This window comes from Pinus tabuliformis, chromosome 3_2 (genome assembly GCF_031772625.1).
Source record: "Pinus tabuliformis cultivar Carrire ecotype Pingquan chromosome 3_2, CPIR1, whole genome shotgun sequence".
Classification (NCBI taxonomy): Eukaryota; Viridiplantae; Streptophyta; class Pinopsida; order Pinales; family Pinaceae; genus Pinus; species Pinus tabuliformis.
The window spans coordinates 772,273,356-772,291,978 of NC_142302.1; the positions used below are offsets into that span (position 1 = coordinate 772,273,356).

The 18,623-nt window shown below is 39.1% G+C and overlaps 1 protein-coding gene across 2 annotated transcripts in view; it reads left to right on the forward strand.

The window, feature by feature from the left end:
* The first annotated feature begins 1,503 nt into the window (after positions 1–1,503).
* The window catches only part of LOC149182905 (uncharacterized), a 103,642-nt gene continuing 86,522 nt past the window's right edge, over positions 1,504–18,623 (forward strand). Inside the window, exon 1 of one of the 2 annotated variants that reach the window (XM_089416996.1) lies at positions 1,504–2,078. In XM_089416996.1, the coding sequence (XP_089273122.1) occupies positions 1,821–2,078 (258 nt within the window). In that variant the 5' untranslated portion in view covers positions 1,504–1,820. The remainder of the gene's footprint in view (positions 2,079–18,623) is intronic. The other variant, XM_089416997.1, reaches the window with a different exon arrangement.

An 18,623-nucleotide genomic window follows, 5' to 3' on the forward strand; every position in this document is an offset into this window, starting at 1 on the left:
TAATGATTTTAAATCTTTCATTGGTAAAATAAGTGGTAAATTATATCTCAACCAACTTTCATCATCTCAATATTTCTATTATCATTTTAATTGTGTGTTACCAACTTAACACAAATACACTAAAGAACCTAAATCCAATATAACAATTATTATTTCTACCCTCTTCCATTTGCTCATTTTTTTTTTAAATACCTTATGACTCACACCATAACAATTGCTTCAATAAAAGCAACCCCTATTTCACTTAACAAGATAGCATAAGGAACTACACTTTTAATTTTGAATTTGTTTGTAATTAAACACTTCTGAATTTTCTCAATTTGTTTTCACTACATGTCGGATGTACTGTTGGTCCACAGTTCACAACCATAGAGAATCACTAGAATCACTAGAAGCCTAAAAAGAGTTTGATTGGTTTTCCAGTCCCATAACTCTGCCTCTCTACACCTTTTTTGAAAAGCATAAAATACTTTCCAACCCCCCAAAGTTCTTTTCTTTCTACAGTCATCCCAACTTAGATTTTTGTTGAAGTCAATTCCGAGGTATTTGTAATCCACAACTTCTTCTAGAATGCTACCTTCAAAGTAGAATTTACGCTAGTTATGTTTTCTTTTTTAGAGAAAACCGCTACTTTAGTTTTGCTAATATTGACTTGCATCCCCACCCTTCTTCAAAAATGCTCAACGGATAGTAAGTGCTCTTGCAAACCAAGAATAGGTTTAACAATCAGAATAAAGTCACCTGCATACAAAAGAAGCCTTATAACAAACTTGCCCAAATAGATACCATCACCCCCTTGCGAATTTAACCACTTCTCAAGCTTGTCTATATCTAAACCATTGCGAATTTAACCACTCCTCAAGCTTGTCTATATATAAACCAAAAAGAGTAGGAGATAGTGGGCAACCTTGCTTGACTCCAATATCGCTTCTAAAACTTTAAGAAATGCCTATTGAAGTTCTAATTTTGACTTTCACCTTTTCATACATCCTGTGCACAATTGCGCTCAAATATTTAGGAACCTCGATTTCCTCTATTCTATACCAAAACTTATACCGAAAAACCATATCAAACACTTTTCTGGAAAAAAAAGAAAAAGAAAGAAAAAAAAAACAACAAAACTTAAACTTTTTCAATCATTTATCTTAAAGTTATATCATAAAAATCAAACTTCAAGTCAATAAACAACCGTTGAACTTCACAAATCACCCTGTATAACTATTGCCCAACACTTTTCTGGAAAAAAAAAGAAAGAAAAACAACAACATATTTTTTCCTTTTTCTCCTCAACTTTTTCAATCATGTAACTTAAAGTTATACCATAAAAATCAAACTTAAGTCAATAAACCGTTGACCTTCACGAATCACCATGTATAACTATTGCCCGTTTTTGTGCATGAAACATGGTACAACAGATCTTAGGCATTTATTGCCATTAAGTTGACTATTTTGAAATGACCAACATCGAAGACATCAACCTGTCAAACGGACCTGTCGGGTTGTTGGTGGATTCTATATCATCTCTATTTTGTTTTTAGTTAATATTAAATTTGCTACAAAACGAAAAAGCAGGTAGGATTTCAAAACATTGAGATAAGAAAACAAATTGCAGTTGACCATCTATGGAGCTCACGCTATCTTTTGTCTGAGAGTACCTTCTCTGCATATTCTGAACAATTGAATCCAACCACCGCTACCACTTTTTCTGGAATTGTTTCATTATCTTCCCAAATGAATGCATTCTAACAGGCAGCCGGAAGAATTCTTTCAGTTTTATCCACCACAGAGTACTCTGTCAGGTTAATTGACTGAAAGCAGGGATGCTTCAAATCCGTCTGAGTAAACCCTCGAGCTCGGAGGCCCAGGGTTCGAAACCGGCTGCCTCCTCTGAAAATGTGAGGGTCTCGTGTCCGGATTATCTCGTGCTCGCAGATCTACCCGTAGCAAAAGCGCTGGGCGGTACATGCTCAAACGCTAGCGTGGTCAAATTTGTGGGCAGAAGGTCCAGCCGGCAACTAGGAGCAAGAGTCCATTTCTGCGTGCGCTGTAATCTGCCCATTGCTATATATGGTCGCCTGGTAAGTCCTCCCATCTCAATTATGATGTTTCTCTTGTGTTTGAAATGGAGGTGATTGAATACCTACTTGAGATTTCATGTTTTGCCAGTAGAGGAAATAGTCTTGAATGAATTTACGAACCAGCAGGTGAGGATTAGGGTTCGTTCCATTGGTCAGGAAAATGAAAATTATTTACAAATTATGGGTGAAATAATGATCACAAAGTAGTTATGACTTCGTAATCCATGTCTCCCCTATAGTTCAGGACTTTGACCTTCATCATTGCCTGTCATATTCAAAATTCATGATGGTCAAAATTTTGCTCTGCATTCAATTTACGTGCCCACAAATTTATGAAATGTCAAATGTTTAATTTTTTAAAATAAGAGATGGGACATGGACATCGTTTATATATCATACACATTGTCAGAATCATTGCAGTGTCTTGTTAGATCTACTTCTCATATCATAAAACTTAGGCTAGGGCCATGTTCGTGTCTTGGTATGACTCGAATGTAAGGAAAACATAAGTGTGAGTCACAGAGACAAAATGAATAGAGAAATTCAAATAACTCGTTTTATCTAATGTATCATGAAACAGACACATTAAACTTTCTTAATAGTTTGAATATGAATGTATGAAATAGAAGTAAATCATAACAATAAAAAACAATTCGTACGGAATGACTTTAAGTCTTTGAATTCATCTTCTCCCAAGTTTTATATCCACACCATACACTAAATCTATTTTTTTTTTCAGATATGTAACCCCAACCCTCGTATACAAAATAAGCTAGAGGCTCTAAGTTCATGGAATCCCATGAGTCTTCCAAACCCTAATATTCTGACTTGTCTTTTGCTTCCACTCAATATTTTGCAAAAGAATTATAATCCGATATTAAAGCTTTGAATATATATAGTCCCTTAGAGCAAAACAGTGAAATGTGGCATGCTTAAGAGTTCCCTTAGTGCACAAATGTGGTATGCTTTAGACTTTCATAATTAGAGGAAAACTGTCAAAAGTGGTGCAAGTGTGTTTTTTTTTTTGGTTTAATTCTATATCTAACTAAGTGCTCCACTCTCCAACCCATAAGCAAGAGTAAGATATTCCTTGTGGCTCACAACCTCAGAAACAATTGGTCCACAAAGAGTGAAACATGTCACAAGTGTTTGAATCTGGCAAGGGAGGATAAGATTTCTCCTCCCTAAGCACCCAAGCTAGACCCAATTGACTAAAATGTTTGGAAACAATTTGTCTCAACTTTAAGCATTTAAATGAAAGAGAAATTGTTGATACCTTGCTAGCCTCAATTATTATCTTTTTGGCGTTACTTCAAAAGTGTTTTCACCTTGCGAGGAGGGCACCATGTTTTCTAGCTTCTTGGTGTTGCTTCATGGACTTATGGATGGCTCAGTTTGAGTGGGTGTTGGACCTTGGTTAGAGTGCTAGTATGGCACCTTTACTTAGGAGGTTGTTATGCTGATTGCTACGTTGAGTAACTATTAATTTTAGGCAACAATGGTATGTTCTGTGCTTTAGAACAATTTTAATTCAATTTCTTTATTAGCCCAATATCAATATCCAGTTTAGCAATCACATCAACATGATAGTAAAATGCAGATAGAACATAAACATAAAAAGTAGAAGACAAACCAAGACAAGAGGACACAAGATGTGGCACCAGCGAGGGACAAACCCCAATGTGGGGAAACCCTTGATCAATTCTTCTTATATTCTTCAATAATTCAGTAGAGAGACAGAGTACAATTTACAAATCTGATAATTTATGATAGCAGCAAAAGAGCCCTAACCAGAAAAGTCAACGTTCGTCAACATGGCAGAATTCTTCCTTAATTCAGCTTAGTCAAACCTAGTCAACTTCGGCCTCCAACAGCAAGTCTAATCAGCCCAAAATAGTCCGAAAATGTCCAGTCAAAACTAGTCAACGAATGTCAACCCTGCGACCAGCCCTAGTATAGTCAACACTGTTCAAAACAGAGGTCAGATTGCCTCGGTTTTTGTGCCTAGATTTGCGGCCTTCTAGGACAGAAATTCCTCACCCAAATCTGCAGTCAAGGAAGGTCAACACTGGTCAGTGCAGCCCAAGAAAACAACCTCTGAAATTCAGTCAAAGTGGTCAACGCCTAAAACAGAAAATCATCCTCCTTTCCTTCGCACGTGTGAGAGAGAAAACTGCCCAGAAAATGCATACCCAATCAGATGAGGAGAGAGAGACATGTGAGCGAATGAGTGATGTCCAAATGAGGCTCAAGCATCATGAATTTATAGCAACTGTTGAGGATGAATGGACGTGACTGTTGGGCTTCTGAGCCTACCTAAGTTGCACGAAATGGGGAAACGGGTACGAGTTTCCGAAACGGGCACGGGTATGAAACGTGACCCCCCCAAATTTTGGAAACGGGGAAACACGAATATATATATATATATATATATATATATTCGTGTTTCCCCGTTTCCAAAATATATATATATATATAGATTAGGACATTTAAGAAATATGTGCAATCATAAAGTATATATGATACATTCTAATTTATTACATTATGATAAAATTTTCAATTGTCAATGCATAAACTATAAGTCTCTAAATTTACATCACATTTACTCATGAATGATCACATAACGAAAATAGAAATATCCAAAATCAGCCACGAAAAATTTCTAATTTCTTGTCTCGTGCTTGATTGGGAGTCTTCTCCTACATAGTTGAATGACCTTAGTGATTTTGATTAAATACAAGTTTCATACCCTAGTACCCTGCATGCTCTTGATTATTGGGAGTCTCCCCTGCATAGAGGGCTTGGTTCTCTTGATTAAATACAAGTTCCATACCCTAGTACACGATAAAATCCAATGGAAACATCGCAATCCCCCCAATCCTGAAATCCTGAAAAACAGATAAGTCTGCTGGATTTTGAGTGAGATCTAAAATTCTACTTTCTCCATATGAAATCCAATGAGGGCGAAACCATTCTCAAACATCCTGAGTCATTTCATGGTAATGTTAAAAATTTAAGTATAAAGATGAAAATGAAAAATAAAGGAGAATATCACTTTTACTTTAAGAATTTAACATTACCATGAAGTTCATTTTAATAACCTAATTAAAATTAGAAGACAAAACAAACAACTCAGTGAAGAGCTTCCTTAACCAGACAACTTCACAGGAAGCCATACTAGCTGCTATGTATTCGGCCTCAGCGGTGCTCAAGGCAACCGATTTCTGCTTCTTGCTCATCCAAGATATCAAAGCAGAACGCAAAGAAAAACAACATCCAGAAGTGCTCTTGCGATCCACCATACTGCCAATCCAATCAACATCAGAATAACCATGCAGCCTCACATCTCCGGCAGTATATCTCAGTCCATGAGTGATTGTGCCCCGAAGATATCTCAGAAGATTCTTGGCACCAATCCAATGTATATGATGAGGCTCAACCATATATTGGCTCAAGATATTAACTGCAAAACATATATCCAGATGGGAGTTCACCAATAACATCAATGCTCCTATGAGTTGATGATACTCAGAAGCATTTCCCAATTCAGGTCCGGCAACACTACCACATAACTTCTTAAAGTTAAGTTCCATTGGAGTAGTCACAGGCTTGCAGTCTACCATTCCAAATCTTTCCAATATCTTAACAACATATTTTCCTTGAGATAGGAAAATTTCACCTAGCTTTTGTCAGACCTCCAATCCTAGGAAATAGTTCATCGATCCTAGGTCCTTCATTTCAAATTCAGAAGCCAATTCGCTCTTACATTTGTGAATGAGAGGGTCTGCACCTGTCAGAAAGAGGTCGTCCACATAAAGTACCAGAATGAGAGGTTTATCATTTTCAACCTTAAAGTAAAGATTCAGATCAACTTCATTTCTAGTGAATCTCAGCTTCATCAGATAGCTATCAATCCTCTCATACCAAGCCCGGGGTGCTTGCTTCAAACCATAGAGAGCTTTCTTCAACCTGCATACATGAGATTCCCGGTCATGAACCTCAAACCCCTCGGGTTGTTCCACATAGACTTTCTCTTTGATCAAACCATGCAAGAAAGCGGCCTTGACATCCATCTGATGTAGGTTCCATCTTTGCGAGGCAGCAAGGGTTATGATCGAGCGAATGGTGGTGTATCGGGCAACAGGTGCAAATATCTCATTATAATCTACTCCTTCCTTTTGAGAGAAACCTCGAGCAACAAAGCGAGCCTTGAACTTTTCTGCACTTCCATCAGCTCCATGCTTGATTTTGTAGAACCACTTAGAGGTGACAACCGATTTGTCCTGCGGTCTAGGGACCACATCCCAGAGATCATTCTTCATAATTGACTCGTATTCTTCATTCATAGCATCCTTCTATACTTGTTGCTTCACGACTTCTTCAAATGATGAAGGCTTATTTTGAATGATAGTGCTCATGATGGTCAAGTATCCTTGATACCTGTTCGGCTTCTTCTTTTTACGGGAAGTCCCCCTTGGTGCAATATGTCTCGCGGCATCTTCGGGAGTCGTTCTAAGCCATGAGGGTCTCCTCTTGGAGGAGGAGGGCTCTTGAGGAGGAGGATCAATAGGATCCATAGGTTCATCAACATCCAACATCGTTTCATCTTCTTTTGCACCCTGTTTTTTGGTGTTAGCTTCTTTGTCCTTCCTTGGGATAGGAAGGTTGTTGATCTTGCTAAAGGCTATATCTTCGTCGAAGGTGACATCATGACTTATCTCAACTTCCCTTTGACCAGGCACATAAATTCTATATCCCAAGAGTAAAAGCATCTTTAAATTTCTTTTCCAAACACGTACCTTTTCATCGATGAATGCCACCTTGAATCCTTTGTCTTCCATTGCCGAAATGGACACTAGGTTCTTCTTGAGATCAGGTACATATAGTACTTCTTGTAAATGAATAGTGTTACCTTGATTCAATTGAAGGGTAACATTCCCTACTCCCTTCACGGGATAGGTGGCATTGTCTCCAAGGATGATCTCCAAGTTTGTCTCCTTTTCTATCAGATTAGAGAGAGCTTCCTTGTATCCGGTGAAGTGCCTTGAGGCACCACTATCAATTAGCCAATTCCCCAAAGTGTCCGGTGGAGAGGTAGTGGAGAGGGCCGATATAAGATAGTACTCCTTTTGCTTATTGTTAACAACATTTGATTCTTCATACTTGGAGTTCCTTGCTTTCTTGGAGGGTCGACCATTTCCTTGATGTCCCGCATTCCTTTTTCCCTTGCGATTGGACCTGCCATTCCTTAGATCGTTGTTGTTGAAGTTGACCCTGGAATGATTGTGATCATCATCATGGGATGTGTCCCTTCTATTTGGACACTCCCTTTCATAGTGGCCAAACTTATTGCAAACAAAGCACTTGCCTTTCCTCCCTCCCTTGGATCCAGGCTTTCCATTGAAATGACCTTTAGACCCTGCATTATTTCTCCTTTTGGCATGAGCGAAGAATGCAGTGGGGTTGCTTCTATTAGAAGGCATTTCTTGCTCCACCATTCTTGTTTCTTCTTGAATGCATCTCGACATCAATTCTTCAAACCCTGGAATTCGATCATTGTTGAGTATAATGGTTTTAAATACATACCACTCAGGTGGGAGTCCTCCAAGGGTGGTGAGAGTAAGTTCCCTGTCAAGAATGACCTCTTGAATTGAAATTAGATCATTCTTGATCTCAGTGATCCTTAAGAAGTAGGATTGAATATCTTCGTCCTTGCCCTTCCTAGTATCCTTCAACTTATTTTTAAAAAATAAAATTTGAATAGCATTACTAACCTTGAACACGCTGATCAACCTGTTGTAGATCTCCTTGGAGGTCTTCAATTCGGAGATGTAGGCCACCAAACGCTTGTCAATGGAATCTCTGATAATCTTCTTTGCTTTGACTTCAACCCTATTGTACTTGGTCTTCGCAGCAGCCGATGCATTTGAAGGAGGCTCAAGGATTTTACCCTTCACGTAATCCAACACTTCTTGTTCTTCCAAAGTCAAATCAAGAGACATCTTCCATCCATGATAATCAGATTTTTCACAGTGCTTGCCTTCAGTCAGGAAGTGGGATGAGGAACCCATTGAGCCTTTTTTCCTTGTCCAACTGTCTTTGGTGATTGCTCTTTCACTCTTGCTTAGGCTTTGTCTTAACCTCAGCTTTGATACCATGTTAATTTTAGGCAACAATGGTATGTTCTATGCTTTAGAGCAATTTTACTTCAATTTCTTTATTAGCCCAATATCAATATCTAGTTTAGCAATCACATCAACATGATAGTAAAATGTAGATAGAACATAAACATAAACAGTAGATGACAAGCCAAGACAAGAGGACAAAAGATGTGGCACCAGTTAGGGACAAACCCTTGATCAATTCTTCTTATATTCTTCAATAGTTTAGCAGAGAATAATACAATTTACAAATCTAATAATTTATGACAACAGCAAAAGTGCGGTAACCAGAAAAGTCAACGCCGGTCAACAGGGCAGAGTTCTTCCTTAATTCATCTTGGTCAAATCCAGTCAACTTCGGCCTCCAATAGCAAGTCTAATCAGCGCAAAATAGTCCGAAAAAGTCCAGTGAAAACTGGTCAACGAAAGTCAACCCTGCGGCCAACCCTAGTATAGTCAACGCTAGTCAAAACAGAGGTCAGATTGCCTCGGTTTTTGTGCCCAGATCTGCGGCCTGCTAGGACAGAAATTCCTCACCCAAATCTGCAGTCAAGGAAGGTCAACACAGCCCAAGAAAACAACCTCCGAAATTTGGTCAAATTGGTCAATGCCTAAAACAGAAAATCATCCTCCTTTCCTTCGCACGTGTGAGAGAGAAAGCTGCCCAGAAAATGCGTACCCAATCAGATGAGGGGAGAGAGAGATGTGAATGAATGAGTGATGTCCAAATGAGGTTTAGGCATCATGAATTTATAGCAAATGTTGAGGATGAATGGATGTGACTGTTGGGCTTTTGAGCCTACATAAGTCTGTTAGCCAACCTTGACAATTCGTCCATAATCAAAATAAATTCATAACTTCATTTGTACATGTCGGAATCAGATGATATTTAGATCAATCCTACACCTCTCGGAGAGAGGAATCCAAGAAAAATATCAGTTGTCATAAATAAGACGACCCATGTGGAGTTTGGCCCTAGTTGCCAATTTTAACACTTCCTCTCAACTAGGGAGAACTCCATTTGCTAATCCATCTGCCAATCTGTACTATCTCTGCCATCAATGCATTGCTCTACTCTGCTGAACTATGAAGAAGGAAAAGTAATCGAAAGTATATCATACCATTCTCTACTGACCTCAAGTCAGTCCTAGTCAAAGGAGAGTGTGTCATATCACTCTTACTAACCCGAAGTTAGTTCTAATCAAAAGAGAGTGTTTCATACCACTCTTACTGACCCGAAGTCAATTCCAATTGATTCCAGATCAATATCGGTCATCCTAGCATGGGGAGTACGGTAGTACACGATGCGTCCATCGGTAGTACTATTGTCCCTATCCTCATTTCCCTACTCATTGGCCAGACGAGAGGTACTTCCCGTGAATCCCAGACTGCATGGGTAGGATGTCTCAACAGGAGAAGGATGGACCACTCATCCTGTCTACATGTCGCCAAGGGGTATCGCAGGGGAAGGCTGAACCACTCACCCTGTACACAGCGAACAACTAGGGGAAGGTTGAACCACTCACCTTATGGTTGCTCATTGCTCCAAGAAGTACCCCAAGCCCCCCGGAGCTCCTAGAGCTCAATGTCCATCTCATACAGGACCCTCATAAGAGGGTCTCTCCACGACTCCAAGTCGTTCTCGGAAGGCCAAGAACTTGACCTTCCTCGGGGCTTCGTCAGAATATCAACGATCTGCTCATCAGTCCCAATGTGATGGAGCCTTATTGCTCCTTATTGTACCATGTCCTGGATAAAGTGGTACCTGATATCTATATGCTTGGAGCGATCATGAAACACAGGATTCTCTGATAAATGAATACCACTCTGGTTGTTGCAAAGGATCACGGTGGTATCCAACACATGTCCAAACAACTCATTGAAGAGCTTCCTCAACCAGACAGTTTCACAGGAGGCCATATTAGCAGCAATGTATTCGGCCTCGGCAGTGCTCAAGGCAACCGATTTCTGCTTCTTGCTCATTCAGGATATCGAAGCAGAACCCAAAGAAAAACAACATCCAGAAGTGCTCTTGTGATCCACCACACTACCAGCCCAATCAACATCAGAGTAACCATGTAGCCTCACATCTCCGCAGTGTATCTCAGTCGATGAGTGATTGTGCCTCGAAGATATCTTAGAAGATTCTTGGCACCAATCCAATGTATATGATGAGGCTCAACCATATATTGGCTCAACGTGTTAACTGCAAAACATATATCCAGACGGGGGTTCACCAAGAACACCAGTGCTCCTATGAGTTGACGATACTCAGAAGCATTTCCCAATTCAGGTCCGGTAGCACTACCGCATAACTTCTTAAAGTTAAGTTCCATCGGAGTAGTCACAGGCTTGTAGTCTACCATTCCGAATCTTTCCAATATCTTCACAAAATCCCAGATTCATCAGATAGCTATCGATCCTCTCATACCAACCCCAAGGTGCTTGCTTCAATCCATAAAGAGCTTTCTTCAACCTGCATACATGAGATTCCCGATCATGAACCTCAAACCCCTCGAGTTGTTTCACATAGACTCCCTCTTTGATTGAACCATGCAAGAAAGTGGCCTTGACATCCATCTGATGTTAGGTTTCATCCTTGCGAGGTAGCAAGGGCTATGATCGAGCGGATGGTGGTGTATCAGGAAACAAGTGCAAATATCTCATCGTAATCTACACCTTCCTTTTGAGAGAAGCCTCGAACAACAAAGCAAGCCTTGAACTTTTTTGCACTTCCATCAGCTCCATGCTTGATTTTGTAGAGCCACTTAGAGGTGACAACCGATTTGTCCTGGGGTCTAGGGACCACATCCCAGAGATCATTCTTCATAATTGATTCGTATTCTTCATTCATAACATTCTTCCATACTTGATGCTTCACGACTTCTTCGAATGATGAAGGCTCATTTTGAATGATAATGCTCATGGCGGTCAAATATCCTTGATACCTGTTCGGCTTCTTGCTTTCACGGAAAGTCCCCCTTGATGCAATGTGTCTCTTGACATGTTCGAGACTCTCCCTAAACCATGAAGGGTCTCCTTTTGGAGGAGGAGGATCAATATGATCCATAGGTTCATCAACATCGAGCATCTTTTCGTCTTCTTTTGCACCCTGATTTTCGGTGTCAGCTTCTTTGTCCTTCCTTAGGATAGGAAGGTTGTTGATCTTCCTGAGGGCCATATTTTCGTCGAAGATGACATCTTGACTTATCTCAACTTCCTTTTGACCAGCCACATAAATTCTATATCCCTTAGAATTTTCACTATAGCCCACAAAGATTCCTTTCTTCTCAGATGCACCCAATTTGCTTATTTTCTCTTTCGTCACATGAAAATATATGGGACTTCCAAAAATTCTAAAATGAGAGACATCGAGTTTTTTACTAGTGAACATTTCTTCGAGAGTTTTGGAGTCCAATGCTTGATGAGGGCATCGATTTTGAACATACACAGCGATATTTGCAGCTTCAGCCCATAGAAACTTTGGAAGCCCTTGATCATGAAGCATGGCACGAACAACTTTTACAATAGATCGATTCTTCCTTTTAGCTACACCATTTTGCTCAGGAGTGTATGGCGTTGTAGTCTCCCTCTTAATGCCAACTTCTCTGTAATAATCTTGAAATTCATTGGATTCATACTCGGTCCCATTATCAGTCCTGAATATCTTGATTTTCTTCTCGGATTGGTTTTCAATCAAGGCTTTGAAGTGTCAGAACTAGGTGAACACTTCATCCTTCTTCTTCAAGTAGTAGATCTAGGTCTTGCGAGAATAATCATCCATAAAGGTGAGATGATATAAGTATCCTCCCAAAGAGTTTTCGGGCATCATACCAGATATGTCGGAGTGGATCAATTGCAATATATCTGTGGTCTTGCTATTACTTGAGGGGAATGGTGCCCTTGTAAGTTTTCCTTTGGCACATCCTAGACATACACCTTCATGCTCTACTTTGAACTCGGGCATACCTGTCACTATCTGCCTCACATTGGGAAGGGCCTTATAATGAAGATGGGAAAACCTCCAGTGCCATAGTTCAGATTGTAGAGATGTGTCGCAAGACATGGCTCCCAATGGACTTCCTCCAACTTGATACAAAGTGTCAACCCTGAACTCAAGAGTAAAAGCATCTTTAAAATTTCTTTTCCAAACACATACCTTTCCATCGATGAATGCCACCTTGAATCCTTTGTCCTCCATGGCTGTGGACACCAGGTTCTTCTTGAGATCAGTTACATATAGTACTTCTTGCAAATGAATAGTGTTACCTTGATTCAATTGAAGGGTAACATTCCTTACTCCCTTCATGGGATAGGTGGCGTCGTCTCCAAGGATGATCTCCAAGTTTGTCTCCTTTTCTATCAGATTAGAGAGGGCTTCCTTGTATCCGGTGAAGTGCCTTGAGGCACCACTATTAATCAACCAATTTCCCAAAGTGTCCAGAGGAGAGGCAGTGGAGAGGGCCGATATAATATAGTACTTCTTGCAAATGAATAGTGTTACATTGATTCAATTGAAGGGTAACATTCCTTACTCTCTTCATGGGATAGGTGGCATCGTATCCAAGGATGATCTCCAAGTTTGTCTCCTTTTCTATCAGATTAGAGAGGGCTTCCTTGTATCCGGTGAAGTGCCTTGAGGCACCACTATCAATTAGCCAATTTCCCAAAGTGTCCAGAGGAGAGGTAGTGGAGAGGGCCGATATAAGATAGTACTCTTTTTGTTTATTGTTAACAATATTTGATTCTTCATACCTAGAGTTCCTTGATTTCTTGGAGGGTCCACCATTTCCTTGATGTCTTGCATTCCTTTTTCCTTTGCCACTGGACCTGCCATTCCTTTGATTGTTGTTTTTGAAGTTGCCCCTGGAATGATTGTGATCATCATCATGTGATGTGTCCCTTCTATTTGGACACTCCCTTGCATAGTGGCCAAACTTATTGCAAACAAAGCACCTGCCCTTCCTTCCTCCCTTAGATCTGGGCTTTCCATGGAAATGACCTTTAGACCCCGCATTATTTCTCCTTTTGGCACGAGCGGAGAATGCAGTGACATTGCTTCTATTAGAAGGCATTTCTTGCTCCACCATTCTTGTTTCTTCTTGAATGCATCTCAACGTCAATTCTTCAAACCCTGGAATTCAATCATCGTTGAGGACGATGGTTCTAAATACATACCACTCGGGTGGGAGTCCTCCATGGGTGGTGAGAGTAAGTTCCCTGTCAGGGATGACTTCTCCAATCGAGAGTAGATCATTCTTGATCTCAGTAATCCTCAAGAAATAGGATTGAATATCCTCGTCCTTGCCCTTCTTAATATCCTTCAACTTATTCTTGAGAAATCGAATTTGATTGGCATTACTAACCTTGAACATGCCGACCACCCTGTCACAGATCTCCTTGGAGGTCTTCAATTCGGAGATGTAGGCCACCAGATGCTTGTCAATGGAATCCCTAATAATCTTCTTTGCTTTGACTTCAACCCTATTGTACTTGGTCTTCGCAGCAGCCGGTGCATTTGAAGGAGGCTCTGGGATTTTACCCTGCACATAGTCCATCACTTCTTTTTCTTCCATGATAGTCAAATTTATCATGGAGCTTGTCTTCAGCCGGGAAGTAGGATGCAGAACCCATTGAACCTTTTGTCCTTGTCCAACTGTCTTTGGTGATTGCTCTTTCACTGTTGCATGGGCTTTGTCTTCACCTCAGTGCTGATACCATGTTAATTTTAGGCAACAATGGTATGTTCTATGCTTTAGAGCAATTTTACTTCAATTTCTTTATTAGCCCAATATCAATATTCAGATTAGCAATCACATCAACATGATAGTAAAATGCAGATAGAACATAAACATAAACAATAGAAGACAAGCCAAGACAAGAGGACACAAGATGTGGCACCAGCCAGGGACAAACCCTAATGTGGGGAAACCCTTGATCAATTCTTCTTATAGTCTTCAATAGTTCAGCAGAGAGAGAGATAGTACAATTTACAAATCTGATAATTTATAACAGCAGCAAAAGAGCCTTAACCAGAAAAGTCAACGCGGCTCAGCAGGGTAGATTTGACCCTCAACAAATTGGTCAACTTCAGCCAACTTCGGCCTCCAAACAGCAAGATGAATCAACCCTCAAAGCAACCCAAAAACAACCCAGTGAAATCTGGTCAAACAGCCAACCTTGCGATCAGTCCTAGCTGTAGTCAATGTTGGTCAAAGTCAATGTTTGGCCTCTATTTCTGTGCCCAAAAATGTAGCCTGCCCAAACAAAAATACCTCACCCAAAAAAATAGTCAAACAGGTCAACGTTGCTGGTTAACGCATGGTCAAACTGTCCAGAAATTCTGTCTCCTGAAATTTCGGATGTGTGGAGAGAGAGAGACCTAGAAATCTGTACCTAATCAACGAGGAGAGAGAGAAAAGTGTGAAGATGAGTGTGTCCAAATGAGGCCAAGTCATATTCTATTTATATGTAACGTTGAGGATGAATAGATGTGACTGTTGAGCTTCTGAGCCCTACATAAGTTTGCTGGCCGACCTTGACAATTTGATCATAATCAAAATAAATTCATAACTTCATTTGTATATGTCAGAATCGGATGATTTTTATATCAATCCTACACCTCTCGGAGAGAGGAATCCAAGAAAAATATCAGCTGTCATAAGTAAGATGAGCCATGTGGAGTTTGGCCCTAGTTTCCAATTTTAACTTCTTTTCTATCAGACATGGATATAAGAAGTCCACTGCTATCTCTTCCCATTTTTTGTTAGGAATGTGTAAAGGTTGAAGCAACCTCGATGTCATGATATTCGCTTTTTTTATTTCTTTGACATATGTCACATTCAACGACAAAATTCTGAATATCTTTACTCATCCCCTTCCAGTAAAAGGATTATCGTGCATTATAGTATTAAAAAATCCAATGTGTCCTGCTATTGGGGAACCCTATCACTCCCTTAAATCTATCCTTTTAAACTTTGAAGATGGAACTAGGTAAATTTTGTTATTGTACCATAAAATATCATTTTTCCATTCAAATTTTGGATTTTGGTCCAAATTGTTGATTATGGAATAAGATTCAAGATCTTTGGCATATTCAATTTGAATTTCATCTAACCAATCAGGAATCACCATTATTGTCGTACATGCTATTATTTCATCATCCTTTTGTGACAATGATTCAACAACTACGTTGTCTTTCCCCCTTTTTGTGTAATATTTACATATCAAAGGTGGAAGGGTTTTCCATCCATTTTTGTTGTTCGGTTGATAATGTTTTCTTTTGTAATAAGAATTGAAGACTATTGTGATTCGTATATATTGAAAATTTACTACCTAATAAGAGGTATTGTCGCCACTTGGCCAGCCCATGGATAATGGCCAACTTTTCTTTATCATATGTAGATTTCAGGCTTTCCTTGTTGAGTTTTCGGCTCTCAAAAGCTATCAGATGGTCATTTTGTATTAACACTGCACCTATCCCAATCCTTGAAGCATCACATTCTACCACAAAGGGTTTTGTGAAATCCATTGTTGCCAACATAGGTGTAGAAGACATAATGTAAAGCAATGTTTTAAAACTTCGACTCGGGCGAGGGTCGACTCCGACTCGGTATCAACTTGGCCGGCTCGATTTCAATGACTCGGTCGTTGTAAAAAATACATTAAATATTCATTTTTTTATAAAAAAACATAATTTTAAAGATTTTCGTTCATGTTTCCAAACACACAGCAATATAATATTGATGGAAGACAACATATGATCAGAGTAGGCTCATGAGTATATCCATTATATCAAAATGGCACCCAGTGCACTGTCCAATACATACACGATGATGATATAGAGATCAAAACAAGAACACATAACCAAGGAGGCTAGAAATGGCCTCTACAACAAAAGTCTGTGACTAGTACTACTAGCTACTGCTAGAGTTGCCAACATCATTTGGCTCAGTGTTACTTGGGAGCGGGAGCGAAAGCAGGGAGCGAGAGCGAAAACGGGAGCGGGAGCGACATTTTCAGAAGCTCCCGGTTTGGGAGCAAATCCCGGAGGAGTTCGACAACCAATGTCACTAACATCAAGGTAGATAGAGGGATTGGTGCTCTTGATTAAATACGAGTTCCATACCCTAATACATGACAAAATTCAATGGAAACGTTACGATCCCCCAATCCTGAAATCCCGAAAAACTGATAAGTCTGCTGGATTTTGAATGAAATCTAAAATTCTACTTTCTCCATATGAAATCCAATGAGGCCGGGACCACTCTCAAACATCCTGAGTCATTTCATGGTAATGTTAAAAATTTAAGTAAAAGGATGAAAATGAAGATTAAGGAGAATGTCACTTATACTTTAAGACTTTACCATTACCATGAATAACATATAAATACTAGGGATCAGAGTGGGTTAAATAGGGTTTGGGAGAGGGGAATGGACCCGAAATAGCACTTAACCAATTTTTAAAACAACTTGGAGTCCCCAACACTCAGCAAAATCTTAAAAATTAAAAAAATATATATAAAAAAACGTTGTTTTTGGGGTTTACTGGCCGCATGAATTGACCCGACCGAGTAGTTACAGATCTGGCCGAGTCGGCCGAGTTATGACTGACTCGGCCGAGTCATGCTATAACTCGGCTGACTGAACCGTTTTTTCTGTCGAGTTGATTTTTTTTTTTAATATCTTTCTTCCGGCTCGGACCAACTCGGCCGAGTCGGTTCCGAGCCGGTCGGATCTTAAAACAATGATGTAAAGTCCCTAGGTAATTTTTGGGCCTTAGGGCTTCAAAACATGATATACATTGCGCTAATAACCAGTGTTGCACATATCACGATAATATTAGAATTATTGCCGAAAACCACCTTGCCGATATTATCGCCGGTATTTATCGCGATATATTTCCTGAATTGGAATTATCGCGATAAATTCAATTTATCATGATAATTTAGGTAACTATTGCGATAATTTTGAAATTATTGAAATTATCGCCCTACTCTGTCAATTTCAACTTATTAACACCTTTTTTTTTTCTTTTGACCCAAATTTTTTAAAGTGAGTTAGGGGATTGAGCTGTGAGGATACTCTGATTATTTCCATCAAGCAAACAAGGGGAAATCTATTGTTTTCATTTCCCATGATTCATCTCATGAGATACATAACCTAGTAGTTAATGGTAATATTAAATTCTTTAAGTAAAATCAAGATGTTTTGAGTGGTTTTAACCTCATTGGATTTCATATGGAGAAAGTAGAATTTTAGATCCCACTCAAATTTCAGCAGACTTAACAATTTTTAGGATTTTAGGATTGGTGGGATTGCAATGTTTCTATTACATTCTGTGATGTATGAGGGTATGGAACTAACATTTAATCAACATCACCAAGCCCTTTGTGTACCTCGATGTTGGTGGCATTGACAATTGAACTCCTCCTTCATGATTGTAGTATTAATGTACGCTTAACTCAATTATTCATGACCCTAGTAAAAATGTACACTTCACTCAAGCAAAATCATTGATTAGGATGTTAAGTTTTTTCTATCTTATTTTAATGCTCAAAGGGTGATCTTGATGAGGAGGATCCCAATATAGGTAATGGTTTTGATGTTACGTAGCTATTTGTTGTAGCATGATTTTCTTTGGATTCTAGAGGCCATTTAGAGCCTCTCTATTGATCTTTTTTGATTCAAAGATGGCTTGCACTCGGTGATACATGGTAAATTTTGCATATATAACAATTTGGATTCTATAGATGCACATGAAATAAATGTTGTTTTCAAAATTTTAATATTTTATTTATTTTTTGGTCGACCAATCTTTTGGTCTAGTTGAGGATGTTGTGACCATTTTCCGTCAAGCAAACAAGAGGAAATTTGTTGTTTTCATTGCCATGATTCATCTCATGAGATACATTTATTTTTGTTTTGATATGATATTGTATCATTCTATTAGATCTTATGACTCGGGACAAATATCATATTTCAGTATCAACTTTGATGCAATGTTGATAATATCGCCGATATATTGGCAATATTTGAAAATATCGTGATATTTTCGGCAAAACGATATATCACCGAGTAAATATCGCGATATTTCCCGTTTTGAAAATATCGCGCTATTTTCAAAATATCGGCAAAATATCACGATATTTTGAAAATATCGGCTAAATATTGCCATTTTTTGAAAATATCGGCTATGTTTAAAAATATGAAAATTTTGATTTTTTATGTTTGCCGATATTTTCCGATATTTTCGTCGATATTGTTGGTAAGATGTTTTCATGAACCTCGCTGATATTTTGCCAATACTGATATTTTCAACATTGGTCTGATGTATCACTTGTCATCTTATACATCTTATATATCAATTTTATTTTTATATTTA